The sequence below is a fragment of the Ascaphus truei genome, unplaced genomic scaffold, assembly GCF_040206685.1.
Source record: "Ascaphus truei isolate aAscTru1 unplaced genomic scaffold, aAscTru1.hap1 HAP1_SCAFFOLD_976, whole genome shotgun sequence".
Classification (NCBI taxonomy): Eukaryota; Metazoa; Chordata; class Amphibia; order Anura; family Ascaphidae; genus Ascaphus; species Ascaphus truei.
Genome location: NW_027457316.1, coordinates 41,670 through 67,501, shown reverse-complemented (window position 1 = coordinate 67,501; position 25,832 = coordinate 41,670). Strand labels below are relative to the sequence as shown.

At 48.6% G+C, this 25,832-nt stretch overlaps 2 protein-coding genes across 3 annotated transcripts in view; both read left to right on the top strand.

The window, feature by feature from the left end:
- LOC142486758 (uncharacterized) overlaps window positions 1–25,832 on the top strand; it is a 61,997-nt gene that overhangs the window by 8,393 nt on the left and 27,772 nt on the right. The window contains exons 1-4 of one of the 2 annotated variants that reach the window (XM_075585217.1): window positions 19,956–20,059; window positions 21,497–21,624; window positions 23,362–23,475; window positions 23,841–23,954. In XM_075585217.1, the coding sequence (XP_075441332.1) occupies window positions 21,576–21,624; window positions 23,362–23,475; window positions 23,841–23,954 (277 nt within the window). In that variant the 5' untranslated portion in view covers window positions 19,956–20,059; window positions 21,497–21,575. Of the gene's footprint in view, window positions 1–19,955; window positions 20,060–21,496; window positions 21,625–23,361; window positions 23,476–23,840; window positions 23,955–25,832 lie in introns of those variants that run through there. The other variant, XM_075585218.1, reaches the window with a different exon arrangement.
- Window positions 1–25,832, top strand: part of LOC142486762 (uncharacterized) — a 42,208-nt gene that overhangs the window by 8,392 nt on the left and 7,984 nt on the right. The window contains exons 5-6 of the mRNA XM_075585222.1: window positions 10,359–11,788; window position 16,553. Coding sequence (XP_075441337.1) covers window positions 10,359–11,788; window position 16,553 — 1,431 coding nt within the window. The remainder of the gene's footprint in view (window positions 1–10,358; window positions 11,789–16,552; window positions 16,554–25,832) is intronic.

Sequence of the window (25,832 nt, the reverse complement as noted above, 5' to 3'; positions counted from 1 at the left end):
GGAGATCGCAGCGTCATCACTCCGTAGCAATGGGGAAATCTTAATTACAAACGGGACCCAGCATTATCACCCCACCATACAAAAAACATACATAATCAAAGGTGGTGGTTTTAAAAACAACATCTAAAGCATATAAACTATGCATAAACTGAAGGACTCTTTGTAAACAATTTGATATTATCCATAATGTATGGTTGCAATCGTATTTGTAAACGTTTTTGAGTGTCTGGTGACATATGTAAATTGTTTATAATGATAAACTTTAAATCATTGATCCGGGTTGTATAGTCTATCTTACAATCATACATGATGGATTAATATATCAGTAAAAATCTATTGTGCCAATTCTTTGCATGAAAGTATACATTTGGAACAGTTGCACAGATTTACTTGAGGTGATTTGTGAAAGACTGATGACTATATCTAAGCAATGGGTGAAGCATATGTTATACATCTCGTTATAATTACATTCTATTATTTTTAAGGAAATAAAGGCAATATGAGAAGAGCAATGTATATACATCATGATATTTTAAATAGTCTTGTGATGTGTTGTAAATATATACATTGTTTTTGATGTGCATAACATTAAGTACAACAGGTTAGTTCTTCTTTCAATATAAAATTATTGATGTATGGAAAAATAATGAACATACATTTCACAAGAAATGCTTGAGTTCCCAATCCGTATTTATACCCCCGGGTGCCAAAGACCCGAGGGTATAAATCCAGAACATTTCTCTCTGGTTCAGTACATTTTCCCTATTACCTCCTCTTGTGTGTCTAGGAATATGTTCTAATGCACTGAATGAGAAAGTTTCACTGGAGCCTTTTGGACAATTTGAGAAATGTTTAGACACTGGTAGGTTAGGATCTTCCTTTTTTATTGATCTTAGGTGTTCTGAAATTCTCACTTTTAGAGGTCTGATTGTCCTCCCAATATAGGTCATACCACAGGCACAATTAAGTTTGTATATAACATAATTGGTAGAACATGTCATAAATTGTTTTAATTTGTATTTCTGACACGTATATTTATTAGTAACTGAACTTAGTGGTGTAGCATATCTACAGTATGTACATTTGCCACATTTGTGGAAGCCTTTTGGGAGTCTATCTCGGGATGTCTTGTGTCCTGCAGTGAATAAGCTAGGAGATAGATGATATCCTATGGTCTTTGCCTTTTTATATACAAATTTTGGTAGATTATTTGTGACCGATTTCAGCCCTCTATCTAGCTCTAATACCCTCCAGTGTTTTTCTATGATGCTTCTTATCTTACTAGCCTGATTGCTAAAGGTGGTGATAAAGAGCGGGGTCTCAGATTCAGGTTCTGTGATCTTTGTTTTTATTGTTTTTTTCCTCTGTTTTGTATTTTTCAACAGTTCTGAACGATTTAATTGCAGTGCATGCATAAATGCAGAATGTATATCTTTTTCTTGATATCCTCTGTTCCTGAACCTCTCGTTCAGTATCTCCGACTGTTGTATGAAGGCTTCTTCAGTAGAACAAAGCCTTCTCAGTCGGAGATATTGACCTTTGGGTATGCCTCGTAATAGAGGTCTCGGATGGCTGCTGTTTGCCCTTAGCAGAGAGTTGCGGGCATTTGTTTTACGAAATAAATTCGTTTGAATTGTACAATTCACATCTATGGATAATCTTATATCCAAAAAGTCTATATGATTAATGTTTACTAATGATGTGAATTTTAAATTAAAAGTATTGTCATTCAGATAGTTGATGAAAGCTCCCAGTATGTCGTGGTCCCCCTCCCATATCAGGATAAGGTCGTCTATATAACGACGGTAAAAGATAATGTGCTTACGAAAAGGATTAGTGTCACCGAAAATGTGTTTATTTTCCCAGAAGCCCATAAAGAGGTTTGCATAGGAAGGTGCAAAGGAAGTACCCATGGCAGTGCCCTGTTTTTGGAGATAGAAGTGCTGGTCAAAAAGAAAGTAATTGTGCTGTAATAAAAATATTATGCAATCCAAAAGAAAAGTGATTTGTGGAGTGTGTAAATTTGATAAATTAAGGAAATGAGTGACAGCTAGGATGCCAAGATTGTGACTAATAATTGTGTATAGAGATGATACATCTAGTGTAACCCATGTATAATTGTGACACCAAGTGATCTCTTGTAACAAATTTAGTAAATGTGTTGAATCTCTGATATAGGACGGGAGAACCACTACTAGGGGTTGGAGATAAATATCCACGTACCTAGATACACCATCTCCCAAAGATCCAATGCTAGAAATTATTGGTCTGCCTGGTGGATTCTCCAGGGACTTGTGGATCTTTGGGAGATGGTGAAAAATAGGTACTGTGGGAAATCGGTTAAATAGATATTGAGATTCTTGTATCGACAATACCCGCAACTCCCTGCCAAGGTCAATCAGTGTTTGTAGCTCTCCAAGATATAATGATGTGGGGTCTTTGTCCAACCTACAATAAGAGTTACTGTCACTTAGTTGTCTAATTGATTCTTTGTAGTAATTGTCTTTGGACATCACTACTACGGCTCCACCCTTATCAGCGTTTTTTATAATTAACGTGTTGTTATGTTTAAGCTGAAAAAGGGTGTTCCGTTCTGATTTTTTTACTGATATATTAATCCATCATGTATGATTGTAATATAGACTATACAACCCGGATCAATGATTTAAAGTTTATCATTATAAACAATTTACATATGTCACCAGACACTCAAAAACGTTTACAAATACGATTGCAACCATACATTATGGATAATATCAAATTGTTTACAAAGAGTCCTTCAGTTTATGCATAGTTTATATGCTTTAGATGTTGTTTTTAAAACCACCACCTTTGATTATGTATGTTTTTTGTATGGTGGGGTGATAATGCTGGGTCCCGTTTGTAATTAAGATTTCCCCATTGCTACGGAGTGATGACGCTGCGATCTCCATGACTACAAGCATAGCTTGTAAACAAACCATCCATGCATGGAGCCCGTCGCGTCACATCCGGTTCCTGACTTCCGGTATCATCACTTCCGGCCAATCGAGCCGCGGCTGTGAGCAATTTGAAACGCAATGAGAGGCACTATATCAAGGGGGTCCCAGCATTACTTTTTCACTCTCTGACGAAGCGCCAACGAGGCGTGAAACGCGTAAGAGCTCCCTCCATTTCCCTGACTGCACCATGATGTCCGAATAAAGAATATCTTTTAACCACAAGCTGCTTTCCTGATCATTTATGGCTGTGCTCTGACACACTGCCTCCAGCAGAATACCCACCTTTAGGGAATATTCAGGGTTCATTGCCTCTCATAGGAAGTCCCTAGGCCTTCTGATTATTCTGGAACAAACCACATGTAGCAGAGTTACAGGAGCAATATGTCTCTTTCTCAAACGAGTATAAAGGTTGGAAATGCAGAGTTGTGGGTCTCTGACCATCAATGGAGCACATTTGGAAAAAAACGGAACAATTTTTCAAGGGCTCCTTCCACTGTTTGACCAGTGTATTCTGCCTGTGCTCTCAGACCCTGAATGCGAAGATAATGCAGAAGCTTCTCTCAATTTCTCTCTTCTCCCCTTTCCTCTCTCTGACCATCACTTCATCCCATTTACTCTCTTTCAATTCTCCTTTTCTTCACCTCCATTTACCCCTCAGTTCTGCAGAGACCAGCGTTTCATTTAGCTAACGTCTTATCTCCACTTTGCTGTCCTCCCTCTCCTCTCTGCTACTCTACTGGCCTCGAAGATCTTGTCATGAACTAGAATTTTGCCCAATCTTCCTCTCATGCTCTACATGCCCCACTTCTCTGCCATTCTCACCCTTTTATCCCCAGACCTTGGCAAAACTGCCAGACATGCATTCTTTGCTCCTGCACTTGCTCCTCTGAGTGCCCCTAGAAGATATCTCATACTCTCTCTAACACCCTCCACTGCAAATGTAATCTATCTGGTTTCAACTCTTCCCACTCCCAGGCTAAACAAAGCTACTTTTCCTCACTAATGGACACTCACAAGTCTAGCCCACGCTGCCTCCTTTCTGTATTTGACTGTCTACTCAAACCACCATCTGTTATCTACTTTTTCCTCAATTTTACCTCTGTAATTTGCTGACATTCAATATATTCTCTCTCCTTTCCCCCCTCTCTTGCGCGCTCTCTCCTTCCCCCCCCCCGCTTTCACGCGCTCTTTCTCCTCCCCCCCCCTTGCTTGCGCGCTTTCCTTCTCCCCCCTCCCGCGCTCTCCTTTCCCTCCCGCTCGTGCTCTCTCTGTGTCTCTGTCTCTCCCAAGATCTCCTTCTCCCACCCCTAAGGAGCACACAATATGCTTTGCAGTGTGGGGATTACAAGGGGGATATCGGGGGGGCATTAATCAAGGGGGGGGGGGCTGTTCCTATAATATGTCCTGGGCCCTAAGATTTCTATTGGCGGAAGTGTGTGTGTGTATATGTATATCTACTATATATTTCTGAAAGCACTGTATGTTTGTCTGCATGACCTGTGTTCCTAGGGGAAATCTCATTGGTCCCTTGGGCCGGCCGCCCCCACACACCTTTCATTGGCCTGAGGCGGAGTGACGGGCCAAAATACACACACACACACACTGCGCGGCGCTCATCGTGACCCCGCGCACCTCCTCCTCTCCCGGTTTCCCGCGCTTTTTCCTCCCCCCCCCCCCCCCCCCCGGCGCCGCTACAGTCAGCGGGGGAGCGGAGCGAGCACCCGGGACACAGCGAGGGACTCTCACCAGGCGCTCTCCCTCACCCCCCACCCGCTCACCCCCCCCCCCACACACAGAGCACTGAGCGGCTCCCCTCACACAGGCCGCTCCCCGTCCCCCCCCACACACACACACAGAGCACTGAGCGGCTCCCCTCACACAGGCCACTCCCCCCCACACACACACACACAGTGCACGCGGCTCTCCCCTCACACAGGCCGCTCCCTCCCCACACACACAGAGCACGCACTGTGCGGCTCTCCCCTCACACAGGCCGCTCCCCGTCCCCGAGGGTGCTCCTCCGGCTGTCTCCGCCTCTCCCCGCGAAAGGCACAGTACCTCCTCACCGGAGCGTATCAGCCTCTCCGCTGAGGAGCCCGAGGTGGAGGAGGAGGGCGGCCGGTATCTGGAGGAAGAACAGCACGGCCGTGTGCAAGGTGAGTACATGCAGGGGAATGGGTTATTTAACGCGTCCCTCCCCCCCTGCCCTTTGCCCCCCCTACCCTCCCTGCCCTCCCTGCCCCCCTGCCCTTTGCCTCCCCCTGCCCTCCCTCCCCCTGCCCTTTGCCCCCCCTGCCCTCCCTCCCCCTGCCCTTTGCCCCCCCTGCCCTCCCTCCCCCTGCCCTTTGCCCCCCCTGCCCTTTGCCCCCCCCCTACCCTCCCTGCCACCCTGCCCTTCCTGCCCCCTGCCCTTTGCCCCCTGCCCTTTGCCCCCCTGCCCTTTGCCCCCCTGCCCTCCCTCCCCCTGCCCTTTGCCCCCCCTGCCCTCCCTGCCCTTTGTCCCCCCTGCCCTCCCTCCCAATGCCCTTTGCCCCCTGCCCTCCCTCCCTCCCCCTGCCCTTTGCCCCCCCTGCCCTTCCTCCCCCTGCCCTCCCTCCCCCTGCCCTTTGCCCCCCCTGCCCTCCCTCCCCCTGCCCTTTGCCCCCCCTGCCCTCCCTCCCCCTGCCCTTTGCCCCCCTGCCCTCCCTCCCCCTGCCCTTTGCCCCCCCTGCCCTTTGCCCCCCCTGCCCTCCCTCCCCCTGCCCTTTGCCCCCCCTGCCCTCCCTCCCCCTGCCCTTTGCCCCCCCTGCCCTCCCTCCCCTGCCCTTTGCCCCCCCTGCCCTCCCTCCCCTGCCCTTTGCCCCCCCTGCCCTCCCTCCCCTGCCCTTTGCCCCCCCCCTGCCCTCCCTCCCCTGCCCTTTGCCCCCCCTGCCCTCCCTCCCATGCCCTTTGCCCCCCCCTGCCCTCCATCCCAATGCCCTTTGCCCCCTGCCCTCCCTCCCCCTGCCCTTTGCCCCCCCTGCCCTTTGCCCCCCCCCTACCCTCCCTGCCACCCTGCCCTTCCTGCCCCCTGCCCTTTGCCTCCCTTTGCCCTTTGCCCCCCCTGCCCTTTGCCCCCCTGCCCTCCCTCCCCCTGCCCTTTGCCCCCCCCTGCCCTCCCTGCCCTTTGTCCCCCCTGCCCTCCCTCCCAATGCCCTTTGCCCCCTGCCCTCCCTCCCCCTGCCCTCCCTCCCCCTGCCCTTTGCCCCCCCCTGCCCTTCCTCCCCCTGCCCTTTGCCCCCCCTGCCCTCCCTCCCCCTGCCCTTTGCCCCCCTGCCCTCCCTCCCCCTGCCCTCCCTCCCCCTGCCCTTTGCCCCCCCTGCCCTTTGCCCCCCCTGCCCTTTGCCCCCCCTGCCCTCCCTCCCCCTGCCCTTTGCCCCCCCTGCCCTTTGCCCCCCCTGCCCTTTGCCCCCCCTGCCCTCCCTCCCCCTGCCCTTTGCCCCCCCTGCCCTCCCCTGCCCTTTGCCCCCCCTGCCCTCCCTCCCCCTGCCCTTTGCCCCCCCTGCCCTCCCTCCCCTGCCCTTTGCCCCCCCTGCCCTCCCTCCCCTGCCCTTTGCCCCCCCTGCCCTCCCTCCCCTGCCCTTTGCCCCCCCCTGCCCTCCCTCCCCTGCCCTTTGCCCCCCCTGCCCTCCCTCCCATGCCCTTTGCCCCCCCCTGCCCTCCATCCCAATGCCCTTTGCCCCCTGCCCTCCCTCCCCCTGCCCTTGCCCCCTGCCCTCCCTCCCCCTGCCCTTTGCCCCCTGCCCTTTGCCCCCCTGCCCTTTGCCCCCCTGCCCTTTGCCCCCCTGCCCTTTGCCCCCTGCCCTTTGCCCCCCTGCCCTTTGCCCTCTTGCCCCCTCCCTCCCCTCTTGCCTCCCTCCCTCCCTCCCTGCCCCCTCCCTGCCCTCTTGCCCCTCCCTGTCCTTAGCCCCCCCCGCCCCTCCCTGCCCTTTTCCCCTCCCTGCCCTTTGCCCCTCCCTGCCCTTTGCCCCTCCCTGCCCTTTGCCCCTCCCTGCCCTTTGCCCCTCCCTGCCCTTTGCCTCCCTGCCCTTTGCCACCCCTCCCTGCCCTTTGCCACCCCTCCCTGCCCTTTGCCCCCCCCTCCCTGCCCTTTGCCCCCCTCCCTGCCCTTTGCCCCCCTCCCTGCCCTTTGCCCCCCCTCCCTGCCCTTTGCCCCCCCTCCCTGCCCTTTGCCCCCCCTCCCTGCCCTTTGCCCCCCTCCCTGCCCTTTGCCCCCCCTCCCTGCCCTTTGCCCCCCCCTCCATGCCCTTTGCCCCCCCCTCCCTGCCCTTTGCCCCCCCCCTCCCTGCCCTTTGCCCCCCCCTCCCTGCCCTTTGCCCCCCACCCTCCCTGCCCTTTGCCCCCCACCCTCCCTGCCCTTTGCCCCCCACCCTCCCTGCCCTTTGCCCCCCACCCTCCCTGCCCTTTGCCCCCCACCCTCCCTGCCCTTTGCCCCCCACCCTCCCTGCCCTTTGCCCCCCACCCTCCCTGCCCTTTGCCCCCCACCCTCCCTGCCCTTTGCCCCCCACCCTCCCTGCCCTTTGCCTCCCTGCCCTTTGCCCCCCACCCTCCCTGCCCTTTGCCCCCCACCCTCCCTGCCCTTTGCCCCCCACCCTCCCTGCCCTTTGCCCCCCACCCTCCCTGCCCTTTGCCCCCCACCCTCCCTGCCCTTTGCCCCCCACCCTCCCTGCCCTTTGCCGCCCTGCCCTTTGCCGACCCGCGCCGCCCTGCCCTTTGCCGCCCCGCCCTGCCCTTTGCCGCCCCGCCCTGCCCTTTGCCGCCCCGCCCTGCCCTTTGCCGCCCCGCCCTGCCCTTTGCCGCCCCGCCCTGCCCTTTGCCGCCCTGCCCTTTGCCGCCCTGCCCTTTGCCGCCCTGCCCTTTGCCGCCCTGCCCTTTGCCCCTTTGCCCTGCCCTGCGCCCCGCCCTGCCCTTTGCCCCGCTCTGCCCTTTGCCCCGCCTTGCCCTGCCCTTTGCCCCGCCCTGCCCTTTGCCCTGCCCTTTGCCCCGCCCTGCCATTTGCCCCGCCCTGCCCTTTGCCCTGCCCTTTGCCCCGCCCTGCCCTTTGCCCCGCCCTGCCCTTTGCCCCGCCCTGCCCTTTGCCCCGCCCTGCCCTTTGCCCCGCCCTGCCCTTTGCCCCGCCCTGCCCTTTGCCCCGCCCTGCCCTTTGCCCCGCCCTGCCCTTTAACTGCCTGCCCCGCCCTGCCCTTTAACCGCCTGCCCCTCCCTGCCCTTTGCCCCCCTGCCCTTTGCCCTCCCCGCCCTTCCACGCCCCTTGGCGCCCCCCCGCCCTTCCACGACCCTCCCCCCCCCCGCCCTTCCACTCCATGCCCTCTGCCCTTCCACGCCCGGGCAACGCCGGGTATACCAGCTAGTGTGTGTGTGTGTGTGTGTGTATATGTATGTATGTGTCCTAGGGACTGCTTCTTTTTATTAAATATACCCATTTTTATATCCAGTTACGTGCTATGAGGCCTGCGCTTCTTTTTGTTTTGTTTATATCTGTCTGTCTGTCTGTCTGTCTGTCTTTCTGTCTGGGATTGGATGTCTGATGCTCGTTGTGCGTAGCCGGGGTCCAGGAGTAGAAAAGGTGGGAGTCCAAATACAAGCCGAGGTCAGGGGTCAAAGAATGCAGCGGTCCGGGTACAACCTGAGGTCAAAGGTAATAGAGATCAAGGCAGAATGCAACAGCAGGGCAGCAGGATGCTCGAGGCAAGCACTTAAAACATAAACAGAAGCCAATTTGCCTAGGGGCTTTCTGAGCATATAAGGAGCAGGGAGCCAATGGGAAGGCTGCAGGCAATGAGTCATGAATAATTAGACATATTATGTCCACTGCTAAGCAGGGGCGGAGTGCACCGCAGATGTGGAATAATTGCTGATAGCATTAACCCCTCGTGTGCCCCAGGTAATGTGGCACCGGCGTGGAGTGTGAACATGGGTGCCCTCCGTTGCGACACAGGACGCAGAGTGAACCCTAGGTCCGGTCCTGGTAGGGGGAATGTGGAGCTAAAATGTTCCAATGGTTATTCAAGATGTTTCAAATAGACCTGGAAGATTGATTGTAAGTGGTTACGAACCTAGGAACCGCGGAACTAGTGTCCACCGCATTCCAAGGTTCACCATATCCAAAGTGTGATTTTCTATTTAATTTAGACTTTGTGAGTATAGAGGACCTATCTAAATCCCAAATCTTATTGAAAGTCTGTAATGAGTTTTAATTCATACCCTTTTGTAATTAATTTGTCACTCCAGTCTTTGACACAAGAAGTCACTTTCTCAAGAACAGTTTTTTTTAGGTCGATAGAACTTTCTTGGCGGGACATTTTTGAGCCACTGTTCGTGGTGATTACTGGAGGCATGCACATAGTTGTTAACTGATACCGTTTTGAAATGAATAGTAGTAATGATATCATTGTCTGAATCTGTAGCTAAAACAAGATCTAAAAATACTATAGATGTGGCATTAATCACAAAAATAAATTTGAATCCTAAATTATTAGTGTCAAAAGAACTTAAAATGTTGGAAAGGACCACCTCCTCACCCTCCCAAATAATATCATCAATGAAACGGCAATAGTACACAAGGCCCGGCCGAGCCCCACATGTTGCCATACGCATAGCTCTTCCCATAAAGAGATTGGCATAGCTAGGGGTGAACCTCGTGCCCATGGCCGTTCCACAGACCTGTAAGTGATGATTTATTTTAAACAGAAAATAATTGTCAAAATGAAACTAATACTGTCTAAAAAAATTTTTTTTTGTGTATGAATGGGATGGTTGAATCAGTATCCAGCCAATATTTAATGGCTTCGATCCCCCTGGAATGGTCGTTGCAGGTGTACAATGCTGACACATCTCATGTCTGTCACAGGAGTCCAGGCAATTACACCTTTATACCGGGATCATATCACTGAGCAAAACTAGTTAATGAAATAAATTGTAAATTTATTCACAGGAGGCGGCAAACACACAATGTTACACAATTTACAGTAAAAGACACACTTGATAGCATTAACTCACTTGTATGATGGACCACCATTTCCTTAACTTTATTTCTCATGGACAAGTTCGATGTTAATTATGATTTGGAGGATGTAAATGTACACATAATCAATACAGGAATGAATACATATATGTCTATCAAAATTAATTCACGTTGTGAACTGCCAGAAACGTATAGCAGGTCTTTGGGGAACACCACCAAAGTCATTGGGGATTTTGGATATTCGGGGCCACTATTTTAGAGCAATGGGTATAGAGTAACCAGGACATTTTGTTAATTAAGTAGCGAACAAGTAAATTCTGCAAAGTATTTTTTATTCATTTGCTTTAGAGATTGAAAACATTTTGAGCTCTGTCTTTTTTGTTGACTTTTGTTAGAGCACTGCCTGAACGAGGAGCAGAACTGGAGCTCTTGCATGTCCACCAGCTGCTTCACTTCCTGCAGCCCTGAAGTGCTGAAAACCAATGATTCCTACCATATGTTGGACACATGCAAAGAACCAGTGCCACAAAATGATGAATTTTTAGGCCTTGCACAGCTCACAGCACAGACTGACTCCAAGAATGGGTCAAGCAACAGATACGAGAGTGATTCAAGAAGGAGCTGCAGTGCTCCGCTTTTCCTTTGTTGTAAGTGTGGAGAAAGCTTCTCACTGAATATGGATTTGATCACACACCTTTGTGTCCACACTAGCAAGCAACCGTTTACCTGTATAGACTGTGGAAAACATTTTTCACATAAGTGGAAACTCCTATCACACCAGAGGATTCACACAGCGGTGAAACCTTTCAGATGTAGTGAGTGTGGGAAAAACTTTTCACAGAAGAACCATCTCCACACACACCAGAAGATTCATACAGGGGAGAAACCTTACAAATGTTCGGTGTGTGAGAAACAATTCAGTGATAAGAGAAACCTCCTCACACATGAGAGGATTCATACAGGGGAGAAACCTTTCACATGTACAGTGTGTGGAAAACCTTTTTCACATAAGTGCAATCTTCTCTCACATCAGAAGATTCACACAGGGGAGAAAACTTACACATGTACAGAGTGTGAGAAACAATTCAGTGATAAGAGAAGCCTCCTCACACACGAGAGGATTCATACAGGGGAGAAACCTTTCACATGTACAGAGTGTGAGAAACAATTCCGTGAAAACAGAAGCCTTATCAAACACCAGAGGATTCATACAGGGGAGAAACGTTTCACATGCACAGAGTGTAAGAAACAATTCAGTGAAAAGGAAAGCCTTTTCAAACACCAGAGAATTCATACAGGGGAGAAACCTTTCACATGTACAGAGTGTAAGAAACAATTCAATGAAAAGAAAAACCTTGTCAAACACCAGAGGAGTCATACAGGGGTGAAACCTTACACATGCCCAGTGTGTGATAAACAATTCATTTATTCGAGCAGCTTCTCCAGTCACCAGAGGATTCACACAGTGGTTAAACCTTTCAGATGTACTGAGTGTGAGAAACCATTTGGTGATAAGGGAAGCCTCCTCAGACACCAGATGATTCATACAGGGGAGAAACCTTACACATGTACAGAGTGTGGGAAAAGCTTTTCACAGAAGTACCATCTCCTTACACACCAGAAGATTCATACAGGGGAGAAACCTTACACATGTTTGGTGTGTGATAAACAATTCATTGCTCAGAGTAGCCTCTCTAGTCACCAGAGGATTCACACAGGGGTGAAACCTTTCAGATGTAGTGAGTGTGGGAAAAGCTTTTCACAGAAGTACCATCTCCTCATACACCAAATGATTCATACAGGGGAGGAACCTTACACATGTTCGGTGTGTCATAAACAATTCATTGCTCAGAGCCGCCTCTCCAGGCACCAGAGGATTCACACAGGGGTGAAACCTTTCAGATGTAGTGAGTGTGGGAAAAGCTTTTCACGGAAGGACAATCTCCACACACACCAGAAGATTCATACAGGGGATACACCATTTTCTTGTTTAGAGTAGCATTGGCCAATATACTGGTAGCATTGCAATACCACAGTAATAAAAAAGGCAGGTAACGTGATACAGTCATGATCATTGTCACAGAAGAGCTTGTCTGACATGGACCAGTCAGTGCTATGGTATAAGGGATCTGTTCGAACATCCAGGATGACTGCGGTCGGGAAGTGCCATCATCTCTGAAGCTACCACGGCCATCTTGCTTCCTGTCAATCCTTGCCCTCACAGGAAGTAAGCCTCGCTTTGGACCTCATTACCAGCAACCGCCTCTGGCCTTTATGTAGCAGGCAGTTGCTATACAACTTGGCTCGTGTAATGTTGCTGTCTGCAGGACAGGATACGGACCCGCAGGGCAGAGGAAGGAAGTATTACACCGACCAAGGTCTGGGATGCAGGGGTAGAAAAGTCAGAGGTTGAGGCAGACGACAGGCAAGAGGTAGTTAGGTCCAGTTTCGAGGTCGAAGCAGGCAAGGGGTAGTCGGATTCAGTTCCAAGGTAGAGACATGCGGCAGGCAAAACAAAGGCAAAGCAGAGCTCAGATGGGATAAGGTACAAGTATTATGCACAAGCAAAGTTGGATAGCAACTGCCTGCTACTTAAAGGCCAGAGGCAGTTGTTGGCAATGAGGTCCAAAGCGAGGCTTTGCAATGAAGTGCGCACCACAAACAAGGCGCGAGGCCTTGTTGAGGGAGGCCGAGGTGGGGATTGATATGAACGTCACCCACAGCCGCGTGAGCGCGTCTGGATTGTAGATTGGTTGAGGTAGCCGGTTCAGGATTGGAGAGGTCAGGGTAATCGTAATACTTGCAAAGGTTGGGTTTGGAGAGTAACGGATCGTTGCAGGTACTATTAGCCGTGGTCAGGATTGGTGAGAGAAGAGTAGTAGTTTTTCGTTGCCAACGTCGGTGTTGGAGAGGTGTGGATCATCGTATGTAGCCAGGGTCAGGAACTGAGAGCTAGGAACAATAGTACAAGACAGTACTTCGGAGGCAAGGAAGCAGTGAACAATAAGCAACATAGGTTTATGCTAAGCCAAAGTGCCAGTGACACAGCTGAGCATATATGAGAGAGAGGAACCAATGGGAAGAGAGGCGGGGCGGAGGTGTGTCAGCTGCGACTGCCGTGATTCGCCATTCCTTTGCAGGAGGCAGGTGTAAGTAGGATCGCTGATGCGGGCGCATGTTGTGCGCGCGTCATGCACCACGCTCTGACGTTGTCACTGCACATGCGTGCCGATGTCGTCACTGTGCGTTCGCAAGCCGGAGGTGGAGCCAGCAGACTCCACACTAAGTTGCGGCCGGGGTGCGTGCAGTACCGCGGGTAGTAGCGGGTACCGGGAGATGTGTTGCAAGGAGTGGATGCACTGGACACGGACTGTGGTAAGGCGAGAGTGCGCAGACGGCGGCGTGGCTCCCGTATCCTTACAGGCTTACTTCCTGTGAGGGCAGGGATTACCAGTAAGCAAGATGGCTGTGGTAGCTTCGGAGAAGATGTCACTTTCTGTCAGCAGTCATCCTGGATGTTCCCTTATGTATGGGAGGTAACAGTGCTTTAGGACAGCTCACATAGGAGGGTGGGAAATTTAAACTGAGCAATGGAAAATGTGCCGGCTGGACCTCTATTATGTGATGGCCGGACTGAGTAGATTACCAGCCCATCACACAATGAAGTCTTACAAATCCCAATGGTAAAATATACACAGTATATTTCCCTATCGTATTGGGGGACATAATAAAGAAAGTGTCAGCCATTTTGGCTGCAATAAAATGGCCACATAAGCCTACAGCTTAGAACCGCCTTCTTGACAGGTAGGGACAACCAGCGGGCTTAACCTTTCATTTCCTTGTTAGGCTGCCCCAACCAACACAATAGTACCATTGAAGCTGCAGTTCAGGCTCTTTTTTTTTTTTTTTAATGTATAGTTTTTTTTTTACTTCAATAGTTTCATGTGGGCAATCTCTACTTACCTAAAGAACTGCATAGCTGCCGGTCAATTCGTTGTCTGTCTATTGATCGGCAAAGTTTGGCGACATCTTTAAATATGGGGAATGTATTTCCTCTGTTTCTGTCACTCAGTGGAAGCTCATGAATATTCATGAGCACTCCTGCACTGACATGTGCAAGAGGGATGGCAGGGCTCACAAAGGGGTGTGCCAGGGCTTGTGACAGGACATGAAGGGGCAGTGCCTTAGTAAATGGTTGTTAAAATAGAATACAAGAAAATTGGTCTTTCAAAGTTGTTGTTTTTTTTTAAAACAGAAAATGCTAAAAGTATTTTTTCTTACTACAGAACTGATTTATTAAAAAAAAAAACACACACATGCAGGATATTGCCTGAACTGCAGCTTTAATATATTCAATATTTTAATAATCTGGTACACCAAGAATTAACATATATTTTTTAAAGACTTGTTTTTCTTCTATCTAAACTCAAACTGCCCAAGGCATTTATTGTGCTAGGCCATGGATGGTTTCTCTTGCAGTATTTGTATTGTACTATGATTGATTTATATGTTGAGATACTCTCCGAGTACCTTGAATTATTGATGATTCTGTTCACATCTGTGTATGAAACATACAGAACACCTACAAGCTCATATTGAACCCCCAAAATACCCACAACATATATATAAGCATATAAGTTTCACAGAGGAGTGCTACCTGAGCATGGCAATATATATATTTAAAACCAGAGACATAACATAAAACACAGACAAAGCTCAGTGCACATCCAGAAAAACTTATATACGGTACAGTGCCTAAATATACATGTATAAATAACTAATAAATAAAATGGTCTTTTAGTTTAACATTTTGGCCAAATTGTTGTAAGCCCTTGAGCCAACTGCACGGCAGACCACGTTTCAAGGGTCCCTAACACTAATATAGATTCTTAATAACCCGTGCATTGCCAGGAAGAATGATTTATAATAAATCTGTCAATATTAGTTGCAAAAGTTCTAAGTCTGATTGAAGCTTTTATTAACCTGTACATTACCAGGAAAAGCACTCTGTAATAGATTTGTCACAATCACACTGTAAGCAGGCAAGTTCCCATGAGAGTGGGAGATGCCATGGAGTGAGCTTTTAACCATTTAAATGTGGGCGGGAGTGAGCTTCAATTAGGTAGGAGGTTGCTAAGACTACCTGAACAAGAATTATAAAACATACAGAACACCTACAAGCTCATATTGCACCCCCAAAATACCCACAACTGCCGTGCAGTTGGCTCAAGGGCTTACAACAATTTGGCCAAAATGTTAAACTAAAAGACCATTTTATTTATTAGCTATTTATACATGTATATTTAGGCACTGTACCGTATATAAGTTTTTCCTGATGTGCACTGAGCTTTGTCTGTGTTTTATGTTATGTCTCTGGTTTTAAACACATCTGTGTATGACCATTTCTACTTTATATAATTTATTTGTACCTCCAGAGAAGCACCGACACTAACCACCGTAGCATTTAGCTGTATAATTACTGTTCTATATGACTTTGGTTACTAGAAACAACAACCAACAATGTGATAATACGTGAGAGCGCCTATTTAAGTGTTTATAGAATCGGTGAAGCAAGGGGAAAATAGTGATAAGACAATAATATTGTGTTGCTTCTGTGACTGTGCCTATATTTTAAATAAAATCGTGCATACAGTGAAAGTGAATATGTGAAATAATTAAACGAAATAATTAAGTTAACCCCTGCTCAAACCATCTGGTATCGGCTGTCTTCTCTGGTCCCTATTAAGATTAAATGGTCTTCAAAATGCAGGGGAAGCATGGGAGAAAATGAACAGGAGAAAGAAGAAACAAAATGGCATCCACGTGCAGGTGTCTTGTAATAGTTGTAGATCATATGTATGTTTTGGCTCATATAGAGGGCCTACTCACAGTGTAGTATGCACACAGTGCTCCCTCACAGTGTAGTAGATATAAAATAGGCAGGTCCAAGACTGTGGCGATGTTCCCCTTGTGTAGGGGAGTCAGATAATTGGTGGCTCAGTGAAAGACCGAAATAGAAACCATTGTACAGGTTGAATAGTAAAAACTTTGTTTAAAAGAAAGGAATTGTACTCATATTGTGTACGATTTGTAAAAGCATAAAAAACATGTTATGTAGTAGACGTCGTGAGTTGTCACCATCTCATCGCCTCCATGCTCCCCCTGGATTTTGAAGACTGTTTGATGGTTACTAGTGCAGGTCCGCTTTTTTGGTGTATCTAGGTATTTATTGGTCAGTAAAACATTTGGATAAGTTCCTTGGGGCGAGTGAATTATCTAACCTAGCTTGTGGGGTGATTAAGCCATAACCCAACAAAACTATATGCGTTAGTCTAGTCTTAAATATATAAATATTACATTAACAGTGTTTTTCAAAGTGTGTTAAAGCTTGTAAGCAACCCTTTCAAAAGTATGATACGCAACATTAACTCCCCCCCCATGCTTTGCTGATGTCATCATACATAATGTCATAAATGACCTCACATATGACATTCCAAATGACAGGATCCCATCACGTCAGAGGATATGGAATGCAGTCCCAAAGAACCATGCTTCTCCGGTCCATTTCTTCCCCAGTCCACTCCTCAAGCGTCAGACTTTTCTGGACCCTTCTAAGGCCTCGGCCATGTTCCCTGCTTGCTGGCAGAAGCGCGCTAGTGCGCGGTCCCGCTCAGCACTGAGCCCCTACAGCCGCAATTAGAGCGGCTTTAGTAGGGGCTCCCCTATGCTTCCGCAAGCGTGCGGAAGCGTAGGTCTTTGGGGAATTTAAAATTCCCTCGCTTGCCGGCGTGACAGGCCGGTCACGTGAGCGATTCGCCCAATGAGGGCGAACCAGATCCGTGACGTCACCGGCCAGTGACGTGCCCGCCCCCGGCTCGCCCCCTGACAGCACGTGCGGTAAGCAACCGCAAGGCCAGGGAAAGCACCTGCTTTCCCTGAGCCTCAGCGAGCAAGCAGGGAGCCTGGCCGAGGCCTTAGGCCTGGGACATAGTAAACACTTTTGTGCTGCTGCTCGCTGTTGCTTGCTACCGCTCGCTCTAACTGCTTTTTGCTGTCCTGGCAGAGGAGACAGCAAGCGCGCTTGGGAGGCGGGTATCACTGTGTGTGTGTGTCACTTGGTAGCTGTCAGTGTATGTGTGTGTGTCACTTTGAAGTGGTCTGTGTGTTTGTGTGTCACTGGGGAACCTGTGTGTGTGTGTGTGTGTGTGTGTGTGTGTATATTATATAATATTTTAAAAATTAAAAAAAAGACGTGAGAATACATTATTTATTAACATTGTGCAACTTTGATAAATATATTCACACACACATCACACATACATCACACACACACACACACACACAAACCTCTGTACTGCCTCTACACTGTCTGGTCTGGTGGCTCTGTTATCTCAGAACACCGACACAGTAGGAAAAAAAAGGCTGCAGCCCCATTGGATGGGAGCGGTCATGTGACCGCTCCTCCGCTCCCCCAAGCGGCAACATTTCAAACTCTCCTGTCTCTTCTGATTTTCTCAGCCTCCGCACGCATCAGCAAGCATGCGGAGGGAGAAACTATAGCCGCGCTGATTACAGATGCAGGGGCTTTGTGCATCTGTTCAGCGCGGCTCAGCCCGCGTTAGCGACGCTGATTTCACTATGTCCTAGGCCTTATGTTTCTCAGAGTTTGTAGCTTCTCCTCAGCCTTCTGTAGATGTGTACGCAGATGTTGTAGCTGGCTCTGCAGTATGTGCTCAGCTTGTGTGCGTTGTTCCAGGGAGTCGCTATCTCTTCACAGCATTCCCTCTGAATTCTCCATTCTTCTAACTTTTCCTGTTAATTTTTTCTAACTGGTGAAGTTTTTCATTCCTTTCACTGATCTGGTCAGTTACATCTGAAATTTCCTCTTTCAGACTTGTATTCTCTCTTTTTTTACAGTCTCGAAATCAGGATCTTTTCATTAGCATCCTTCAATTTACAGACCTCTGTGCTGAGTGTGCACTCACACTGCTGAGTGTGCACCTCTTTATGTGAGATGGTGACCTTCTTTCTGAGAGATTTCATAGTACTGCTCCCAGTCAGCAATCATTTTGTCAGATTTTCTCTGCCCCTTATCTACATCCTCCAACTTAGCGGTGCGCAAACTGGGGGGCGCGGGATTTTTTAAGTGGGGTGCGCGGTAGAAGAGCCCCCGTGTTTCCCCCCAGGCATGTAAATTAAATGCCGGGAGAGGCGCGACGCCTCTGCAACTTCACTTTCCTGCTCTCATCTGGCTCTTCCCTGACGCGTCGCCGTGACAACGTGGCGTCAAATGACACATCTGGGTCAAATGTCAACTCGTCACGTGATGCGTGGAGCCCGAGAGCAGGTAATGAAGGGGGGAGCGGAGACAAGGGGGCACGAACTAAAAAGTTTGCGCACCCCTGTTCCAACTCACTCTGCATAAGATGCTTTATCTTCTCCATAGCAGTCACAGCGGACAGACACCGCTGTAGCTCAGCCTTAGATTCTTGATCTTTATCATCGGAACCGAATAAGTGCCCTTTCAAGGTATACGACCTCAGCATTCGACCCTCGGGTATGTCGGGGCCACGGCTTTTTTTCCATCACAAAAGTAATATTAGCCATTTGCTCGGGGGTGGGTGGTTAGTGTAAGGAATCGGGGGAACACGTCCCTCGCAGCGTGTTTCCTTAACCTGCTCCACACACCTCCGCGCTGCTTACAGAGCACGCACGCACACGGAGGTTTTCTGACATCTCGGCGGCGCTTGGTCCCGACCCCCGCTCACGCGACGATCATGCACCACTCCCAAGCCGTGAGGCAACAGTGCAAATGATGCCCACCTGTCTCCTGTGCTGCCCCTGCCCTGCCTGTGTTGCCCCAGTCCGGTCTTTGAGTCCCCTGTCCTGCCCCAGCCCTGCCCCTGTGCTGCCGCAGCCCTGTCTGTGAGAGACTTTCCCTAGTACAGTCTCTGACTGCAGCAGATGGAACATAGAGACAGAAGAGGAGAGATCAGGGTCCCTCCCACTCCCCAACTGCTGTGGACCACCCACCTTTCGTGTCCTAATTTCAGCTTTGCAAAGGTCCCTCAAATTAACAATAACTGGGGCTCCGTGTGAGGAGCAAGTGGGGGGGGGGGGGGGGGGGCTCTGGAGGAGGACTCTGTGGGGAGCAAGGAGGGGTGTGTGGGTGGCTCTGTGTGTGGAGCAGAGGGGGAGCTCTGTGTGGGGAGCAGAGGGGGCTCTGGGGAGCAAGGAGGGGGGCTCTGTGTGGGGAGCAAGGAGGGGGGCTCTGTGTGGGGAGCATAGGGGGGGTCTGTCTGGGGGAGAAGGGGGGCTGTGTGAGGGGAGCGGGGGGGGCTCTGTGTGGGGAGTAGGGGGGGCTCTGTATGTGGAGTAGGGGGGCTCTGTGTGGGGGAGCAGGGGGACTGTGTAGGGGAACAGGGGGCTCTATGTGGAGAGCAGGGTGGCTTGTTATTGTCTCAGATGGAACTTGGAAAATAAATGAAATGATAAAATCAGCGCAACCTGCACTTCACAGACAAAACCGGCAATGTCTGTCCTGCCTGTCCTGCCTGTCCTGCCCCAGCCTTGCCTGTCCTGCCCCAGCCCTGCCTGTCCTGCCCCAGCCCTGCCTGTCCTGCCCCAGCCCTGCCTGTGAGAGACACAGAGAGAACAGGTGTGTGTATAAATGTGAGTACTTTAGTGTTATTACAGCCTCAGGAGTTATGTTATATCCAGGTTACCTCCTTCATATCAGCATTGGCCAACAGGGAGGAACTGAAGCAGCTTTACTGCGATATATTAAGGGCCAAGAGGAGTATACACATCTACATGCAGAAGTAACTCTCTCTCCCTAGCACAGTCTCTGGGAAATGTTACTGATCTACACTGTATGTGACACTTAATCTGTACTGGTCTATAAAAACTACAACTCCCATGATCCCTTAGTGTGAGCATGCGCAGTACGACACAGAGCTGTGACCCGGATGTAGTCAGTGTTTCCACTTCCTGAGAAATCAGACCACTAGAAAAATAGCAGTGACCCGGATCTGTGACTGCAGCAGAGGAGACCAGAGCCCCCCTAACCGCCGGGGACCCCCCTCCTAACTGCAAGGTACCCTGCAGATATACCTGGGCTGTTATCCTCTATGGTCACTTGGGTGTCAGGCTGTTATATCTGTCACTGGGCAGGATTGCTATATATTGTACCTGTGAAGTTATAGGATAACTGTCTCAAAGGGGCTCCATACACAGGGAGGTCTGACCAACTGATGCATCTCAAAGGCATTTTGTAACCATATGTTGCCATGGCGACGCACTGCAGGGCCCTGAATCTCGATAAGTAAACAGTTGCAGAGCCTCACGAGATCCTCCGGCATTTAATTTACATGCCTGGGGGAAGAGCGCGCTACATCTGCAACTGCCCGCGCGCCCCATGGATACAGCAATTTAAAATCGGCCTGTCGCACACATATAGCGAGGATTCAACACAAATACCTATATTCCCATTATTAAGGGGAAATACCTGTGTAAGATAAACCCAATTATACTACAGCAAAGGGTCCACTTACACCTAGATACTTTTAGGATTCTTAGATTAACCTATAAGGGCATCAGGCAAATTTTCAAATATATAGTCCACTTCTTCATATGAATAAATCTTCGGAGACATTACAAAAACTAACCCTGTGAACATGCAAAAAAACAAAACATTTTTAAATTATATTCCACTAAAATGACTATGATCTTGGTCCCCTATTTAGCCAAAGAGAAGCATTATGCTCCCAGAAAGACGCCTACACTGAACTGACACCACCTAGACTTTGGCAACATTTTAACTATTAGCGCAACTACCTATCGTCATTTAGTGTTTGTACACGTTATAATAAAATAATACGTTTTATTTATAATTCATATAACAATTTCTCTAACCACTGTACCTGAGGCTCACCGTAAAGTGGATTTATTGTCTTGTTCGTCTATCTAGTGCTAAACTATCCTGGATGTAGCACCGTAGCACTACTATCAGCCTATCATTTTAGGGGTTAAAATCACTTCCCTTTTCTCCCCACAGGTCACATACATACATACATACATACATACACACACACACACACACACATACACACACACACACATACACACACACACACACACACACACACACACACACACACACACATCGAAGTCTCTCTGATGCCAAACGGGAGCACCAGATTTATCTGCTTTTTTTTATTTGTTATAGCACTGTACAGTGTGTTACTATGTTGCACTAGGAGGGCATTGCTATTCTTATAGCTGTTGATCCCTGACTCTTTATACTAGATGGTTATGTTATAGCAATCCTGAGCCATTAGTATTTTGTAGTGTTTGAAATTAGGTTCCTGTTTGAGGATGGATCAGATGTGTGGGTGTTGGTGTCCCTGTCTCTCTGACTCCTTTTGAGGTTGTTTTGTGTTAATAATTTTAGGTTTGAAAGCTCATACTAAATGCTGTTATATTTGTCCAAGAAAACAGATCATACTAATTACATTTCTTCTCTTTTATACAGGTACAGCTGGCATCCACCAAATCTAAATCAAGGACCGTCCTATCTCAGCACCTTCATACGAGCACTGCCCACTACCAGCATGGACAGAGGAACACTGCCCACTACCAGCATGGATCCACACTTGTTAAGTGAGTACTGTATATATTTTGAGGACTCTAAAATTTACAAGGAGGGGATATCTGGTTATTTTGCAGTTATGGGAGTTATAATAAATATGGCAGAAATGATCAAGTTTTTTAATCAATCTGGCAACGAGAGATGAACTTTTGTTACAAATTGTATTAAAAATACAAGAATTGTTTTTATTGCCTATTAAACATATGACCAGGCCTTAGGTTTATAGAACAAAAGGAAAAAAGCAGCGCTAAACACTAACCTAATATAAATGAGTTAATTACAAATATACAATGATAACAAACTTAATTCTGCTAACGGAGGAAGGCAATGAGATCAATATAGATATACTTAGGTTCAGCAGCCAGAACCCAGGAGAGATCCCACGTCGCTCCAAATGGGGGCAAAGATATCCTCCGGCGCGTTGTCTCAAGTATAGAAAGTATAAGTTTTTTTAGCAGCACCTAAAAAATGAAGCATAAAAAGGTAAATATCCGAACGGTGCACGGGAACACGGATATTTACCTTTTTATGCTTCATGCTGTGTTTCTGCTGCGCCCGTCACGTCCGATTTCCTTGAGGCGGGACAATGCACATTTCCTTCTCCCCTGTACCTTGTGCACGGTCAGGGGTGCCGGGAGGAGATATTACAGCAGCAGTGTCTCATTCACACTCCTATTCGCATACAAGTAACTGCAGGGCCAGCAGCCAATAGCTTCAGCAAAGGGGAATCCTCACCACACGTCACACGTTGTTGGGAGCTATGGTGGCACAGTAAGTCCAAAAATCTAACATGTTCCGCCAATGCTTCATCAGAGATATATGTGAGCAACATTACTCACAAAGTGTACAAGCCCTCAAACTTCCTGAGATGGGTGGAAAAGGCAATTTCCCCATCTTTCGGCAACTTACATTTCAGGAAACCAAAATATAAAAGCAGATTTATTGAGCAGACACTGTCCTAGCAGTAGAATGGGAGTTGTCCACAAATATTCATGGACATAGTACAAAGATGTGGTCACCCATTGATAGACTTGATGTCTTCCATAACAAACAAATTGCTGAATTTGCCTCCAGGTGGCTAGATCCCAAAACCACAGTTTAGGACGCCATGTCAATTATTTGGACATTTCATCTTGTATATGTGTTCCCTCCAACTCTGTTACTGTGTACGGTTAGGTGTATAGTTTCCTTAATAAACAGAGACCAGAGACTCTGTACGTACATTTAATCATTCCTCTGGTGGTAACAGGTTAAATATATGTTGTAACGGAGTCACGGTAAATATGAACTGATTTGAAGTACCTTGCGAAGCTGAAAGGTGAGGTGGTTAGTTAGTGGTGTGTGTTAACTCTTGTTGCATATGTCACGTGCTCACAAGTGTGCTGTTCATGACAGATGGTATATTGGGACGGATTGAGGGGAGATATGTGTTTGTTTGAGGGACCATGCATGGAGAAAAGTGAATAGCTGTGTGTATTAACCATTGTCCCATATACAGTTCATGTGCTCACTGGTGTGCCATAGCTAACATGAGTCAAACACCCAAATTAATCTTATGTTTTTATAGATCTACCAGCCGGTAAAATGTAATATGTCTTCAACTATATTTTTCAATTTCTGCCAGAAGGGCTAGTAAAACATTTCTCTACGACAGGTATTACATTATACCAATATTAGAGAAGGTGAAATCACAAGAAGAGCCCCAAATCCCAGCTTTACATGATGGGTTTTCCTTTTCTTATTGCCAGGTTTTCCAACGGTTGTACCAGAGCGATTAGAGATTAAGTCGGAGAAAGAAGAACCAAACGCTGAGGATCATGTGACCTCAATAAAGAGTGAAATAGATTCATTTCCTGTTGATGGTAAGTAACCTTGTATCCTCACTTGTCTTCTATTCAATTTGTTTAAAAAAAAAAATAACTGAAATGTTTACAATATTGAGGAGAATAACATTAAAGCATGGATACAAGTATAAGTTTTATTAACAAACAAACACATGATTTGTCTAAGGTTATATTGAGAATATTGTTATCATTATTGAGGTTTGAACATTGGTAGCAACATAAACTCCAGCATGTTTCCAGCACTCAGGGGTAATAATAAAGTACAACCAGTTACCTACCCCCTCCCCTTAGGAATCAGTATACAGTATTTCTGTATAGTGATATCACAAGAAGAGTTCCCACTCCCAGCTTTACATGATGGATTTTCCTTTTCTTGTTGGCAGGTTTCCCAGTGATTGTACCAGAGACGTTAGAGATTAAGTCTGAGAAAGAAGAACCAAACACTGAGGCCCATCTAACCACAATAAAGAGAGAAATAGTTACATTTACTGTCAATGGTGAGAACCATAACATCCTTTGGGGTAATCAAAGGTTATCTTGTTACAAGTAGTATGGTCACCTTTAGGGAATATTCAGGGTTTATTGCCTCTCATAGGAAGCCCCTAGGCCTGCTGATTATTCTGTAACAAACCCCATGCAGCAGAGTTACAGGAGCAATATGTCTCACACGAGTATAAAGGTTGGAAATACATTTAGAAAAACAGAACAGTTTTTCAAGGGCTCCTTCCACTGTTTGACCAGTGTATTCTGCCTGTGCTCTCAGACGCTAAATGCGAAGATAATGCAGAAGCTTCTCTTTAATTCTCTCTTCTCCCCTTTCCTCTCTCTGACCATCACTTCATCCCATTTACTCTCTCTCAGTTCTCCTTTTCTTCACCTCCATTTACCCCTCAGTTCTGCAGAGACCAGCGTTTCATTAAGCTAACGTCTCAGCTCCACTTTGCTGTCCTCCCTCTCCTGTCTGCTACTCTACTGACCCGACAACATTGTCATGAACTAGAATGTTGCCCAATCTTCCTCTCATGAGCTACATGCCCCACTTCTCTGCCATTCTCACTCTTTTAACCCCAGACCTTGGCAAAACTACCATACATGCATTTTTTGCTCTTGCACTCGCTCCTCTGAGTGCCCCTAGAGGAAATCTCATACGCTCTCTTACACCCTCCACTACAAATACTCTGTATTTGACTTTCTACTCAAACCACCAACTGTTAACTACTTTTTCCTCAATTTTACCTCTGAAATTTGCTGACCAATTCAATCTAGTCTCTCTCCTTTCCCCTCCGCTTGCGCTCGCTCTCTCCTTTCCCCTCCGCTTGAGCTCGCTCTCTCCTTTCCCCTCCGCTTGCGCTCGCTCTCTCCTTTCCCCTCCGCTTGCGCTCGCTCTCTCCTTTCCCCTCCGCTTGCGATCGCTCTCTCCTTTCCCCTCCGCTTGCGATCGCTCTCTCCTTTCCCCTCTGCTTGCGATCGCTCTCTCCTTTCCCCTCCGCTTGCGATCGCTCTCTCCTTTCCCCTCCGCTTGCGATCGCTCTCTCCTTTCCCCTCCGCTTGCGATCGCTCTCTCCTTTCCCCTCCGCTTGCGATCGCTCTCTCCTTTCCCCTCCGCTTGAGCTCGCTCTCTCCTTTCCCCTCCGCTTGCGCTCGCTCTCTCCTTTCCCCTCCGCTTGCGCTCGCTCTCTCCTTTCCCCTCCGCTTGCGCTCGCTCTCTCCTTTCCCCTCCGCTTGCGCTCGCTCTCTCCTTTCCCCTCCGTTTGCGCTCGCTCTCTCCTTTCCCTTCCGCTTGCGCTCGCTCGCCTTTCCCCCCGCTCCTGTCCCCCTCTCGCCCGCTCCTGTCCCCCTCTCGCCCGCTCTTCCCTCTCGCTCGCTCTCCCCCCGCTCGCTCTCCTTTCCCCCCGCTCGCTCTCCTTTCCCCCTCCCCCCGCCTCTCGATCTCTTCTGTCCGCCTCTCGCCTGCTCCTGTCCCCCTCTCGCCTGCTCCTGTCCCCCTTCTCGCCCGCTCCTGTCCCCCTCTCGCTCGCTCTCCTTTCCCCCCCGCTCGTGCACACTCTTTCCCTCTCTCCCTCTCCTTCTCCCTCGCTCTCCTTCTCCCTCGATCTCCTTCTCCCTCGCTCTCCTTCTCCCTCGCCCTCCTTTGCTCTCGCCCTCCTTTGCTCTCGCCCTCCTTTGCTCGCTTTCCTTTTGCGTTCGCGCTTGCTTTCCTTTTGCGTTCGCTCTCCTTTTGAGCACGCTTTCCTTTCTTCCTTCCTCTCTCTCCCAATATCTTGTTCTCCCACCACTATGGGACACACAATACACTTTGCGGTGTGGGGATTACAATGGGGAGATGGGGGTGGGGGAGAGAGAGAGAGATGGGGACAGAGAGAGAGAGAGATGGG